Source organism: Podarcis gaigeae (genome assembly GCF_964106915.1).
Source record: "Podarcis gaigeae genome assembly, chromosome: 11".
In the NCBI taxonomy this organism is placed as follows: domain Eukaryota; kingdom Metazoa; phylum Chordata; class Lepidosauria; order Squamata; family Lacertidae; genus Podarcis; species Podarcis gaigeae.
This window is the reverse complement of record NC_139687.1, coordinates 34,425,256-34,440,549: the sequence shown is the minus strand read 5'-3', so window position 1 is coordinate 34,440,549 and position 15,294 is coordinate 34,425,256. Positions and strand designations below refer to the sequence as shown.

Genomic DNA, 15,294 nt, shown 5'->3' with positions numbered 1-15,294 from the left:
CGGACAGCGCTGGCCCCTGGCCTCTTGAGTGAGATGGGCGCACAACCCCAGAGTCTGTCAAGACTGGCCCATACGGGCAGGGGTACCTTTACCTTTTTATCTCTACAGACAGGCACTGATCTGAGCCACACTTGCTCATATTCAGGGAAGCCTGACAGTTAAGTCCAGTCGCGAACAACTCTCGGGTTGCAACGCTCATCTCACTTTACTGGCCGAGAGAGCCAATGTTTGTCCGCAGTTTTTCCTGGTCATGTGGCCAGCATGACTAAGCTGCTTCTGGCGAAACCAGAGCAGCGCACGGAAACACCGTTTACCTTCCCACCAGGACGGTACCTATTTATCTACTTGCACTTTGATGTGCTTTCTAATTGCTAGGTTGGCAGTACCATTTACTGTACCCTAAATCACCAGCCTTTAAAGAAAGACTTAACAAGTTCAGTGGTACAAAATTATTTATTCACATAATTTACATATATAACACAAGCGCTACTAGCGCTTTCTTTGAAATAGAAAGCTTCCACAGGAACATTACACACAGTTAAGAAAAAAAAAGTGTGTCACACTTTCCAGGACAGCAACCCCTTATCATATTTTTATGCAAATGAAATGCTCTGTTTCTGAACCCAGCATATTTAGTTCCCTTCTGTCATTAAATATCTACAATACTCATGAAAGAAATATGCATGTTTTAAAGACGTTTAAAAGGGATAACCAAGAAAACATGGTTTACAGTGAAAGCTAATAGGATCGATTGTTCTTTCCATTTAGCAAGGAAAGATAAGGCACCTTCTAGCTGAGCTTTTTATGTGATTTCTAAAAAACAATTAGTTTTGCTTTGTAATTTAAAACAATTCCAGCAAATTACATAAAAACGTATTTCATTATTTCAGCAGCCTCTTGAGTGTACATAATTTGAGAGTACATTATATCTCCTCCATGTGATTAACATGAAGTAACAGCATACTGGAACAGATTCCACTTTCTCTGAGTCTGTTGATCTAAATTTATATTTGGTAAATTATTCACATTTATTTGGCGCTCTTTTTTTTGTTCTATTTAGGGCTTCAGATATGACAGAATTGAAACAAAATTCAAATGCTCAAACCAGCAGGCAAATATAGACTTGTTAGTTTGAAAATTAAAATACTGGGCAACATGCAGTCGTGTGAATGGACTTTTACTTGTGCAATTGAGTTTCCCTTCTTTTCTTTTCGACCTCACCTGCCCAAATCTGCTCCAGAGGATAGTCCAACCTACTTGAGCAGATTTGGATAGAATTTGGACAGTGTTTGTTCTGGTTTGTTCTGGCGGAGAACTGACACACTTAGTGGACATCCACTGATTTGCTACTGATAACTATATGATACACCTTTAGAAAAAGTGAAGAGTATGTAATGCTTCTATTATCCAATTTAATAACATAAGTAATTTTGTTTTGGGATGATATATGTCACAAACCAGATGATTTGGGAAAGAGAAACAGCTACAAAATTGTATGCTTAGTTGGACAATTGCAAGTGAGAACAACTACTTCCAAGTATTTGCAAATATTAATATTTATGGGGAAATGTAGAATAAAGTTATATTCAATTGCTAATTGTAGTAAAGGAGATGAGCAATATTTGGTATCCAAATCACTAGGTTCAAGAAAAATGCAGAGAAAATAGGACACCTTTCTCAGAATGAGCACAACTGATTTAGACAGGTTTCCCCAAAAATGTCGCATGGAAGTTGTGCCTTTTAGCAAAATCATCACCAACCAAGGCTATAAACAGGGAAGGATAAAAGTCAAAAATCTAAACAGGTAACAAAAGTAGGGGAGGGAACCAGTAATAATCATGATATATTATCCTTTTATATATTGGGGCTGATCTTATTCTTGAACATCCAATTCCTCCTTGTCAGTGGGTGTTTGATGGGTCGTTTTATGCTTTTCATTGTTTTTAGCTTTTTCATTTAAAATTTAGTGCTTAGAAGTAGAGTAATATTAAATTCCTCTTTTATCTCCAGGACAGACAGAACTAACTTGGCATAGTTAAAATTTCTATACATTCAACTTAAATAAATATTTTTTCACATTTATCTCTGTACATTGAAAAGAAATTAAACATTACATTTTTGAACAAATTTACATAGGCATTTGTTATAAAATAATATTAATAAGATGACTAAAATCAGAACTTGGCTTATTTTATGATCCACATCCCATAAACATTTACTTCACAAAAAGAAGTAAAGATAATTTACAGCCCCCACAAACATGAGCATTATCTTTAGATGGTGTCTGCTCATTCTTCATGGCATTTCTCAAGTGTAGCCATGCATCTAGAAACTACTTGTACCAAAATAAAACACAGATCTGGTGCTATTCTTGCGAGTATCTTGGAACTTAAGAGACTTGTGTTTTCTTCGGTGTTTCCAAATGATAGATTATTCATAGTAAAAGAAAAAATAATTCTGCATTAAATGTAAGGGCCAACTGAAAATTTGTGACTAGTCAAAGGCATTACATTACTGCTACAATGCATTCTTGGATGCCAGGCATTTGATAAGCTCCTTGGTTATTCTGAATCATCCACCTCCATAAAAATATCACTAAAGAAATATTCTGAGATCCTGGTTGGTTGTTCTTCTTTTTCCGGCTTCTTAGTAATACCTTCCTTTTCAGATATCTCAGATAAAATCTACAAGAAAAACAAACAGATAAAAGGAACAGATATGAAATATGTAAATGTTAAATGTATGCCTAATAAACTAACATCTGCTAGGAATTGCATGATTTTGCTCACTTGTTTCAGAATATAATTTTCTATACAAATCACACTGCAATAGCTATTCTAAAACATTTTTTAATGGATTGAATCCAAAAGTGGCTCTTGCTTGAGAGTCTGTCCATGAACAGAAGTGCTTTTGATCCAATGGAGAATTCTACTTGGAGAGGAGGCAGAGAAGAGGTGGGTTGTTTTTTTCCAATTTCACATGTCCTCTGCAGCACTATGCAACACCTCTCACTGTTGTGGGAGTGTCTCCAAACTCTTCAGAGCAGATTTGTGGAACTGGGGGCGGTGGGGGGGGGGGTCAACCAACAAAAATTGTTGGCTCCCATTAGTAGTCTCTTGGAACACTCTTTCCGTGACAGGAGCTCTTTTCAGGGAAGCTTTAGATTCAACCCAATAAAGAAGAGATTCCCTTATTGACTAAAGAGGTATAGTCAGTAGTCTTTACATCAGGGGTTGAGAAATGTTGCTCAACTACAACTCCCATGATTCATAACAATTGGCTATGCTAGCTAGGGCTGATGGGAGTTGGGAGTCCAACATGGGCCACAGGTTCCCTGTCTCTGCTCTTCACTGATTTGAAGTAATTCAAACCTTGCTTTATCATGATGTAGAGCCACAAAGCATACACCAGACTGCACACGGTGACATGGCCTTTAAAAAATACCTTCTGGAGAAAAACCTATCTTTCACTCTCTACATAGGTTTTTGACACAGCTACAGGGCAATGAAGTTTTGTTTCTGGCTTAATTGTTTACTTTTCCATGTTTGTTTGTTTTATAAAATTTATACACTGCTTGATTGTAAAAAAAAACAACAACTTTAAAGCGGTTTGGAGCCTATCGTATATGTTTCTGGGAGAACTAAGTAACTAAAAGACCAAGGAGGTTGTGGAGAACTAATTACTGTTAAATTTTTATAATTAAGTTAAACAAAAATTTGCTAGAGATTTAAAGACAGGCAGTGTCTGTCTTTAAAAGGCCACGCAGATCTACATTCCATGAGTCACAAAGTGAAACAATTCATACAAAATATGGCCTAACCACTAAAGCACATTTCTGTGTGCAGCACAATGAGGAATGCACTAATAAATGAAGAACGGGACATTATCTTACGAGCTGCGGAGTTCAACACACTTTAATAGATGATGTGTAATAAAATCATGCATACCTGAACAGTAGAGGAGCTTCCATTCTCACAGTTGGAGGTTGATGGAAACGAACTATTTTCTTGAGTATCTTCCTTGTTTGAGGACAACTTTGGAAATTCAACAGTGCTTTCAGAGACCAATATATGAGGTTCCTGGAGAGGCTGTTTACTCCCTTTACTAGTTACTTCATCATCACTATTATTATTTTTGCAAATTAAAGGTAAAAATCCCAGAGATCTTTTATATGACCTGTTCAATACAAAAATAATACAAATGTCAAGATAAATTGTCCGACATATGGTGATAATAATGAAAGTTAAAAAACAACAACCCACAACCCTCTCATGGGAATCTTGGAATTGTAGAGTTGAAAGGGACCCCCAGGGTTATTCTAGCTCAACGCCCAGCAATGCAAGAATCCTGCTAACAGTTATTCATGGATGGGCTTGAGCCATCAACCTTCTGGTTAACAGCCAGATGCATTGACCCATTGTGCCACAGGGTAACTAAGACTTATTAAGATTGATTTTAAAAAGAAAACAATAAAACACTTTCCCCTAATCTGGATTAACTTTTCTGCTGTATATGGTACAGAATCGGGAGCTAGACAACTCCTTTGGTGGTATTGCTACTTGATATTGTGTTCATGTGAGGTTATTCCACCGCTTGCGTTGGGTTTACATAGTACTTTAGTTTCGTCTGTACCTTGTTAGCAGTAAAGCAGGTTGGTGCAGACCTTAGTGCATTGGTAAAGGACCCCTGGATGGTTAGTCCAGTCAAATTCAACTATGGTGTGCGGTGCTCATCTCTGCTTTCAGGCCAAAGGAGTTGGCATTGATCTGCACACAGCTTTTCCGGGTCATGTGGCCAGCATGCCTAAACTGCATCTGGTGCCATGAGACGACCGTGACAGAAGCCAGAGCGCATGGAAACGCCGTTTAGTGATGAGCACATGTTTCAACACCACTACAAAGCGGGGGAGCAGCATAGCATACTAAAAACAGCTACTAAATAAGTACCTGGATAATTGTGTTTTTGGAATGACTGCTGTGCCTCCAGCTTGCTCTGATTGTACAGATTTACAGGTTTCAACTGAGTTTTTCTGTTTTTCACTTGTTTCTGATTTTCTTGCATGGAGTGTCCTTGACACTTGGTCACCAGTAGCAGCTGCTTCATCAAGGAGCACAGCCCCTAAATTCAGAGAAGATTGAGGGTGCTCTCTTTCCATTACTTTTACCTCTGTAGATTTAGGTACTGGTCTAGAGGTGGAGGTGGTTTTCTTCTTTGAAATGTTCGATTTTCCTGACTTTTTCCCTTTTTAGAAAATAAGACGACAGCAAATACAAATAAATAAGCAAAAAATATAGAATCTGCTACTTGAATCTGCTACAGGGAAATTCCATTTTACTCTATACAAAACAACAAATTTGTCTCATTTCCCCACAAATAAGATATTCCAACAGAAATAGACATTCAGTAACATCAACTCATGCCCAAGAGACAAGTTCTGTGAATCCGAAAGTGGCTATAGATGCATTTCTCAAACAGCATCTGCCCAACCACACAGCACATGAGGAACTACTTTTGAAACTAGAGGGTGAGTTTCAAAATCAGGAATCAGGTGGGTACTGACAGTTGAGTGCTTCTGCCACTGAAAACCTACATCTTCATCCAAGCTCACCAGCTGCTAGCATCTCTGGCTACTGTAATTGTAAGAAATGTTTTCTTGTTGTTTTACTGATATGGATCTTTTGTTGTTATATGGTATATTTTTATTTTACTTATTGTCATGTAAACCACCATGGCATTTCTTTGAAATGAAAGATGCTATGTAAGTAATTTAAAGAAAGAAAGATGTTTCTGATCTGGATGGAGGAATACCTCAAGGCTTGCCTCTCCCAATATGAACCAAGCCAGACCCAGCAAGCACCTGAAGTCCTTCTCTGAGTGCCTCCTCCATGAGAGATCTGAGGCGCCTATTCTGTGGTGGTTCCCCGTTTGTGGAATGCTCTCCCCAGAGAGGCCCGTCTGGTGCCTTTTTATGCGCCAGGCAAAAACATTCCTCTTCTTCCAACCCTTTGGCTAATTAAACATATCTAAGGCCTTTTAAACTGTGTGAGGTATTGTTTTTGTTTGTTATTATGTTATGTATATTATAAACTGCCCCGTGATATTCGGATGAAATTTAATTAATTAATTTGGTATAGAAATTTAATTGATTAATAATGTCTGCTGTTAAAATAAAAAATTCAATAATGCATTTGGGATGCTGGCATACATCAATAGCTAACTATAGAAAATCACATGTTCCGTGCCTTTGTATGTGAAAACAATATAAATTTCACCTACCAGCAGCTTTCCTTGGTATACAACTTGATTTCATAGAGGCGCCCTGCATGAAAGGAAATATGAACATCCGTATAAGTTCATTTTCAGAAATATGATTCAAAAGGACAATACAATTGCTTCTATTATTTAGACTGTGAAAGAACAGGGATTAAACTTTTTAATGATACATCAACTTCATTTCCTGAAGTAAGGCTGAATTAGTATTATTTGTCCCCCAATATATTTCAGTACAAGTGAATTAAGATATTTGGCTAAGGATAAATGTGTTGAAAGAGTTTACAAAATCCTCCATCTTGAATGGAAAAATACTACATCTATTTGGGGATTCAAGATAATATCTATGCCAGTGGTGGACTTCCAAAAATTTGCATGATGAACTAATTCATTTATGTATTTTATACATAAATGAATTTATGTTGTTTTTCTAGGGTCTACTCTAAGGTACCTAAAGCAGAAGTTGAGAGGAGACTATATATATATATATATATATATATATATATATATATATATATATCCAACAAAATTTGTCTTGCAAAAGTTCTATTGTAAAAGTGGAAGTCTGCTGTGCTAGCAGAACAGCAATGTTGGACACAAACCCATGTTTGTTTCCTGGTTCTCAAATGATTAAACATGGGGTCATGTTCAACACTGCTGTTCTGTTAGCACAACAGACTTCCACATGCAACAGAACTTTCCCTTCCTTTCCTGTGCACCCTCAAAATCTGCCCCTGAGACTTAGAGGACCTCCTGGAGCAGCTTTTGAGGGTGCACACGGAGATGAAAGGAAGGGGAAGGTCCACTGTGTACCTAGAACTCTGCACACACAGCACTGGATGCAACCCATAAAGTGGAAAACTAGGATTTTACCTAATGTTGCACCAGCGGGGTTCCAATGGCTCAACAGGACTTTTACTCTCCTCCTCCTACATCTCCCCTAAATCTGCTCAGGAAGATCTCCCAAATCTCCAGAGCTGATTTTGATGGTGCTCAGGGGACAGGAGGGAAAAAGGAAAATCCCTTGCACACATTTAAGCCCCTTGAGCCAGTAAAGCTGCAGCTTTGGGTATGACCCCTAATTTCCAAAACTACATTTCCTGAGAAAAATTCTCATAGTTTATTTAATTAATCTGCAGCATGTGTTTATGATATATTTTTTATTTATTTTACCCATAGAAACATACAAAGAACATAACTTAAAATACGAATAAAGCTCAGTTCCACATACAAATACATAGCAAAACACACACACAAGAATTACTCTACAAAATACAGTAGCAAGATATCAAATGACACTATGATCTTTAATGTGACTAGAGCAATAGCAGCTATGCATTATTAATTTAGATGGCAGATCCCACAACTCAATATAATAGCCGTAGCTAACCTTTTCAGGATGAAATTTCAAGTGATGTCTCTGGGGACCAAAATGTAGACGTGAGCTTTGTTAAAAACCAAATTATCGTGGCTGCCTTCAAAAAGGCTTTCTCATTAGCCATTTCTCTCTGTTTTAATTCATTTTTAAAATATTTCATTACAAAATCAGTTTACAAACTTTTTTTTAAAAAAAGAGGAACAATTCTGATACGGTCTGGATTGGATCACAAGAACCTTTTGGCATCAGAGCATGGGAGAGGTCAGATTCACCCCACTAAAAAATATATATTAAAAGAACACTTTTTAAAGTGACTTGTTTTCAGAGGCATGGGGGAGGGGGGCGGGAGCAGAAACAGCCCTTGGGCCACGACTTGGCAACCCCTGCAGTATACAATCCAGTGATGGGGTTTGAATGCAGATTAAACTAGAATGAAGAGGCGCTGTATTACCTCTTGCACAGTCCTATAATCCGCTCTGTGATGAAAAGATTTCTTTCAGAATTGTTAGGAAAGTCAAGAATCCTAGTCAAATTTCACAGAAACTGTCTTGCTGCTCACAAATGGTGATGAAAATAGGTGAAATTTACACTGGCTTTAACACAAGCTAAACAAATGTTGCTGGTTTTCTATGCACTTGACTGTGTTAGTCCCAATCTGTGTTCTTTTGAAACTTTCAGGTTTTTTCCATTTGATTTTATTTTGCTGATTCTTTCTGGTTAGATTTCTTATATTTAGGTCCCTGGGCTGGTCATAAGCTTCTGCAAAGATTCATAAGGCACCCACTATGCCTGTTTGTTTAAACAGATAGCGTCATTTTACTTTTGTACTGGCTTTCCTATGTGCACATGCCTAACAATTCTTCAAATTAAACAACCACAAAATATAAATACAATAGAAACTAATTCTCAACTCAATAGCCAAATTCTTTAACACCTGTTCTCAAAGTTCCCAAATGAGTGGTTTAACACATTTGTTAATTTTAGATTTCTTCTTTGTAATAAATACCCTAAACACATTTCTCAAAATGGAATGGACTACTGTGCATAAGAAAGCAGTCAAAAATCAGAACATCCTAAAAAAATAAGCATGTTGTTTTCAATTGCAGCACTTCACCATAGCTCAGGGTTCTTAAAAATGGACTCTTTTCTATTGCTGCCATCAAAAAACAGCACTGAGACATATTAGAAGTGCTTTCTCCATCCTTTTTTCATGCAACCTCCCAAGTTTTCTTCACTCAGGCAACAGATAGCGAACCCAAAAGGTTCTAGCTTTTGTGATTCTCTGAATTAATCTCTGACCTTATTGGTGCTTTCCAGGTTTCCCCCTGGAGAAGACGGTTTTTTCTTCTCAGGGGCATTCCCGCTTTCTTCAAGGGCTTCAGCATGCCTTTTCAGATTCCGCCAAGAGGTTGAACCAAGCTCTGCCAATTGTTCCAGCGAGGCTTCCAGCAATCCTTCTGCCCTCGCAGTGTTATCCAAAGAGACAGCATTTTCTTCAACAGCAGCTGTTACGGATCCAAAGCTGTACAAAGTTGCCATGCAAAGGTTGTGAAATTAGTGTTATTTAATTCAATGTAAATTTAATTCAAATTAAAACTCTCATTAATAGCAATAATTTAATGCCCTTTGAAAGCTGCAATGCTTGTCTCCTTAACTTGGCAGAGGTTTCACTTAGACCAATGGGACTACAGTCCAAGTAACTACTGTATGCTTAGGACAGAGCAGTAAAAACTACTCTCTCTGAAAGTCGCTCCTTGCCTTGAGCTCACAAGAAGAATTTTGTCCTTTGACAAGGTACAGTTCTAATCAGCTGGCAGTTCTAATAGTTTTATCATGAATAACTTGGCTGACCACAAGAAGAGGGGAAACATAGAGCCTATTTCATGTTCCCACAAGGTGAATCCCGTCAAAACTTTCATTTGATAAAAGGGCAAATTCTCTTCCATAATATCCCTTTAAATCAGGCATAACTATTTTTTTTTCAGCCAGAGGGCTATATTCCCCTCTTGGCCAATTCTCTGGGAGCTGCACGCTCATATAAGGGCACTACCATCTCCAGTCTTAAGTACACCCAACAAAAGAACATCAGTTCATATTAAAAGATAATATTACTTACTTATCTTCTCTCGCCACTTCTGTGGAGTTCAGATTGTCTGGGGTAAAAAAAACTGGTGCTGGAAGCAGCTGTTCAGACGTTTGTTGTAGCAAACCAGATCCATCACTGCAATTCTCTGAACCAACGGAGATTTCCACCAATGTTAAAATGAAGGTTGGCTCCTCTCCCTTCGGATATTCTTCAACTCCAGCACTAACTACTAAGATACATATGTGGGGCAAATAAAAGATTAATAATATATAAACTAACATCGTTCTGCATGCTGTTACTCTCTTCAAAAACCCTTGCAGTATATTTTTATTTATTTTCACAAGTGATATGCAAGTGCTGTATGAAGAGATTAAGGTTGCTCCATGCTCAGCTACATAATGAATACAACCCTGGGCTGTTGAACCCTGGTGTTCAAACAGATAGCAAACTTCCACATCAGATTGTCCCTTTCTCTGCCCCCTGCAGCCAGCCTTGATATACGATTGATAATGCCATGTACAAATTCCCTTCTTGTATGTAAGCAGTAGCAACTGTAACACATATTAGAGATATAGCCAAACAAATGGAATCCATATACCTTTTAAAATCATATGTAATTAGACTACATTATACATTTCATAATGTGCCAACTCCAATTTTTATTCCTTAAATATTTATGCCTCACCTTACATTTATAAAAACATTCCTGACAGCTTATTAGTATAAACATTAGCTATTACCAAAATAGCCGTTTTCTTAGTATCTTTTGCGTCCACAGAAGCAAACGCAAAGAAGCCTTATGGACAATGTTGAAGAACTAGTTATAATTAATTTTCCCTAATAGTAGGGAAAGCAGGATTGCTACAGGCCATTTCAAGTGAATTCCCACTGAATCTCCACATGTGGAAATCTTGTTTGCATAGCGTCTCGTAGGAAAACATTCCATGCACATAGACTCAAACTGAGTGATCAACATCCCACATAAAACTAGGAATTTGACAACACAAAATGAATTCTACAAACTGGATTTTTCAGGAATGCATGGTACGTAAGGGAGATACCAAGTGTGGTCATCAGGCAGGCCTAAAGAAAGAGTCAGCAAGCTGCGATCCCATGCCCCAGCCATAAAGGTAAAGGTAAAGGGGCCCCTGACAATTTGGTCCAGTCGTGACCGACTCTGGGGTTGCAGTGCTCATTTCGCTTTATTGGCCGAGGGAGCCGGCGTACAGCTTCCGGGTCATGTGGCCAGCATGACTAAGCCGCTTCTGGCAAACCAGAGCAACACACGGAAACGCCGTTTACCTTCCCGCCGAAGCGGTACCTATTTATCTACTTGCACTTTGACTTGCTTTCGAATTGCTAGGTTGGCAGGAGCAGGGACCGAGCAACGGGAGCTCACCCCGCCGTGGGGATTCGAACCGCCAACCTTCTGATCGACAAGTCCTAGGCTCTGTGGTTTAACCCACAGCGCCACCCGTGTAGGCAATAAAATTAATCAGAACTGGTCGTAACAGTGTTTCAAAGTGAGAACTCTTTAATCTTCACCAAAGCATTGACGTATAAGCCCATTGCATGCTTCAGTCTGAGACATCTTAATGATACCTAGTTCCGGGGGAGGGGAGGTTATGGTGATCCACATTTGCATTTGTCTCTTCTTCTTTTTAATCTAACTTGTAAATGACAAGTGCGTAACCAATGTTTATGTGAAGCTAGTTCCCTAAAGCAGCAAATATGTGATCATAAAACAGTGTAAAATGTACCTGCAGTCATATCTGTGGTGGATGAAATACTGGAACACTTGGATGCTTCAGTCTGGCAATTAAAAAATCACAATAAAAATCACAAGCTTGCCAAATAACCCTAATGTTCAGAAGATAAAGGGAAAAATAAAGCAATGAAAAATTCTTGATAATTGCTTTAAAAGGAATACATATTTTTATCCATGCTGTTCCCCTCTGCCAAGCCACCTGGCAAAAATGTTTTAGAAGAGTGGAGTAAAAATGCCTGTTAAAATAAATAAACATGATCTCCTCCTTTTAAAGAACAACACTAAGAAATAAAGGAAAGAGACTTGGCAAAAGTTGTAACCGAAAAGAAAGAATATTTGACTAGAAACATGTACTATTAGGAAATAAAATCTTGCTTATAAATTTACCTTATAACTACATGGAAACGAACAACTTTGGCCTATAGCACAATCTTTGCCTGAAGTGACTCACAGAAAAGATTGCTCAGTAACTCAAAGAAAATTAATTCCTTCAATTACTCTAATTATTGAAGTGTTCATCCAAACCCACAGAGCTTGAGGCTGCTTCACAGATGACATTTTCCTACAGTTTTTTTGCACATTTACAACAAAAGTTAGTTTAAATGCTTGTCAGAAGAACAGTCTGACATGCCTTTTGTGTTAAGACCATTAAAGACAAATAAAAAAGAAAAGATTGCTCAAAACCCAAATTCAAAGCAACATTTAAAAAAAGAAAATACAGTTTAGCAACAAACAAGCAGGGATACGGAAACCATTTGTGGAAAAAGAGATCTAGTAGGAGGAAAGACTATCCTGTCCTGATTCCAATAAGGAACCCACAAGGCAGCAATATGACTGCAGTGTCACAGATAGTCCTAAGTGACTAACGTGCTCTAATAAAGGCTGAGAGGTGACCTGAGGCTTTATGACACACAGTCCACCCCCTCAAGCCCGACCTCCGCTTGTTCAAAAAACAGTCTTTCTTGAAGGGTCGGTCCAGTCCAGTTCCTCAGCCAGTAGCAGTCTTTGGATTGGCCAGCTCCTCCTGAGAATGAGGGCCAGGGCCATATTGAGACATAGACAGACAATATACATATAAGCAAGGGTGTCGTTTGTGCAATAACTATCAGGAACACTCAGAATGTACTACTGTATTCAGAGTGGCTTCTATCTATAATGGTTCTCTCTGTGTGTGTGTGTGTGTGTGTGTGTGTGTGTGCGCGCGCGCGCGCACGCGCGCACGTGCATGCGTGCTTGAAGCAGCTTCCTCCTTTTATTCTCTCCCTTAAGATAGCAGTTTTAGTTATATAAAATAAATACCTGTGCAGGTTCAATTGCCAACAACTGGTGCTCAGCAGGAGCAGAAACTTGGCCACTGATGTTTGTGCTGCAGCCACCGGGTGGTTCAGGAGGGTCTGCTTCTGGAGAAACATCTGGAGCAGTTAACAGTGATGCAACTTCCCAAGTCTCTCTTGCCGTGTTGTCTCTTTGGAAAAATTAAGCCAGTTTCACTTCATAAAATGTTTATCAGTTAAATGTTTTCATGCTGCATAGCTTTGAAATAAATGGTGCCAGGTTTACAGTCACTGTTTGTCAAAGTGATTAAAAGTACTATTAACTGTTCCATATATAAGCTCAGCTAATAAAAAATACAATGTCTTAAAGTGTCTTCCTCAAGTATCTTAAAGATGTTTTATTATTCTCACATCTCAAAAGTTACTTGGGTGAGATGACGTGGCTTAACAATTAAAGATGCTATTTCCCTTTCTTTTCTCTAAAAAATGACACCCTCTTTAAATATAGAACCAGTAAATGTGCAGTTGCATATTTCCCCATAATTCTAGTCAACTATATACTGGATATGCTCCTATTCTATAAAACACAATTTACTACATATCTCACATACAGCAACTCAAGATATCTAAGAGAGAAGCCAAAAGTACTAGCATGTGAAAATTATAAGTGTTACTACCTTTCTATGTTGTCTTTCTGCATGGCAGGACCAGAACTTGGAAGCTGTAGATGATGTTTCTCTGCAGAGCTGCTCTTAGTTAGCTCATTCAGTTTGAGATTCTTTTCCAGTTCAACTTTCTGCTCTTCTATTGCATTGTCTGACACCTTCTTTTCTATTACTTTAGACATTAAAACACCACTCAGTATAGTTTGCGGAATAAATATATACTATTTTGGATGAGGTTACAACATTGATAGGGCATCACATTACCCAATCCCCAGCTGGAAGGGTGAACAGACAGACACAGGTACATACAGGTTTGGATGCACATTTGGGGGCCAGAATTTATAGAAAATGAAATCAGATATTCTCAGAAAACATCTCCACAAGCACAGAGTACAATTTCTGCACAGGGTAAAGGATTCGTAAAGTCCTGATAACTAAATGCTTTAAGCGCAGGAACCAAAAACTTACCATTCTGGATTTCTTCAGATTGTTCACTACACGAATCAACATATTTTTGGGAAGCATTCTTGCTCAGCCTCAGACTTCTGTTAAGATTTGGTTTAGGCTTAGGAAATCTACATCTTGCTTGTTTGGATGATTGATCTCCTTTGGATGACAGTAAATCACTGCGGAGAAACAGAAACCACCACTGAGTACCCTTAATTTCAACATTTATCCAACAGAAGTAGTCAAAATCTTGGCTAGCAATGCAACCAATCTAGAAAAGGCATAGGAATGTCTGTGACAGTTCACTTCAAACACCTTGGACGCAACCAACCGCCCCGCTTCAACTAGACAAGAAGGGCAGAGGTACAGAGGGCATGTGGTTGTACACATTCGTGCAAGAATTTTGTCCACATCATCAGGCCACAATTCCATAACACTTGGTCAGATGTGGTACTGGACACCTTGACCAAATTTGCCATAATAGTGGCATCCAAGTTGCTACAAAGTCAAGTGGCTTTATCCCCCAAGTGTCTTGTCAACTACTCAAACTAATCACAGTTTGTTAAAAGGGAATCTGGGGTAACTAATATTTGGATACACAGCAAAAAAAATGCCAGGCGAGCCCTTGAGGATGTGGCAAATGCAACAAAGAATGTCTTCTTTGAGGTCTTCACCACCACATGGCAAGCACAATTATATGTCCTGATGTTTTTGGGCAGCTTTAGAGTGAGTGACCTAGTCCTAAAAACCATAGACTGAAGATGAAGAAGATTATTCAGGATACATAACACTATACACCTATGTTGTCCATTTACCTATATTTACATGGGATGGCTTGAAAAGATCAAGTTAGAATGGAGAAGAGCTAGGTGATATCATGCTATCATGGTAAAACGTCTTACAACCTAAAGAATGAGGAGGATTCCTAACTAACACAATCAGATTTTTAAATAGAACAATGCAAACCTGCTGATTCTAGTTGTTTCCTCTGAGCATGCTTCCAAAACTGATGTACTGCAATGCTGTGCAGCAGCTTCATTCGTATTTTTTGAAAGTGACACATTAGTTGCTTCCTGTAAGTAAACTTCCAAGCCTGATGGTTCAACAATATGATCCTCTGCAGCAGTTACGTTTGTATTGACCAAAGAAAGCGATTCATTTTCTGAAGGGGCAGGTTGTTGCATATGACAATGGACTACGCTTTGCTCTTCGTGACACTCATTTGGGAAGCTATCAGTAACATTCATTTCATCTTTACTGGGAAACTCCTGAATTTTTGGTTCTATTTTCCCACAAAAAGAAAAAGTTGAAAATAATTAAATTCTTAATTTATGTATAACAAACATTTATACTGTGCAATTTCAGTTGGGACAATATAAAGATTACAGTTTGAAATCCTAAGTAAA

General features: G+C 38.3%; 1 protein-coding gene across 3 annotated transcripts in view; it reads right to left on the bottom strand.

Moving 5' to 3' along the window:
• Positions 1-434: 434 nt before the first annotated feature.
• BDP1 (BDP1 general transcription factor IIIB subunit) overlaps positions 435-15,294 on the bottom strand; it is a 46,042-nt gene continuing 31,182 nt past the window's right edge. For 2 of the 3 annotated variants that reach the window (XM_083703074.1, XM_083703076.1), the window contains exons 32-42: positions 14,855-15,170; positions 13,910-14,067; positions 13,454-13,607; positions 12,802-12,967; positions 11,495-11,546; positions 9,765-9,963; positions 8,948-9,170; positions 6,277-6,319; positions 4,947-5,241; positions 3,948-4,176; positions 435-2,684 (exon numbers count right to left, since the gene is read on the bottom strand). In XM_083703074.1, coding sequence (XP_083559200.1) covers positions 2,562-2,684; positions 3,948-4,176; positions 4,947-5,241; positions 6,277-6,319; positions 8,948-9,170; positions 9,765-9,963; positions 11,495-11,546; positions 12,802-12,967; positions 13,454-13,607; positions 13,910-14,067; positions 14,855-15,170 — 1,958 coding nt within the window. In that variant the 3' untranslated portion in view covers positions 435-2,561. The remainder of the gene's footprint in view (positions 2,685-3,947; positions 4,177-4,946; positions 5,242-6,276; positions 6,320-8,947; positions 9,171-9,764; positions 9,964-11,494; positions 11,547-12,801; positions 12,968-13,453; positions 13,608-13,909; positions 14,068-14,854; positions 15,171-15,294) is intronic. The other variant, XM_083703075.1, reaches the window with a different exon arrangement.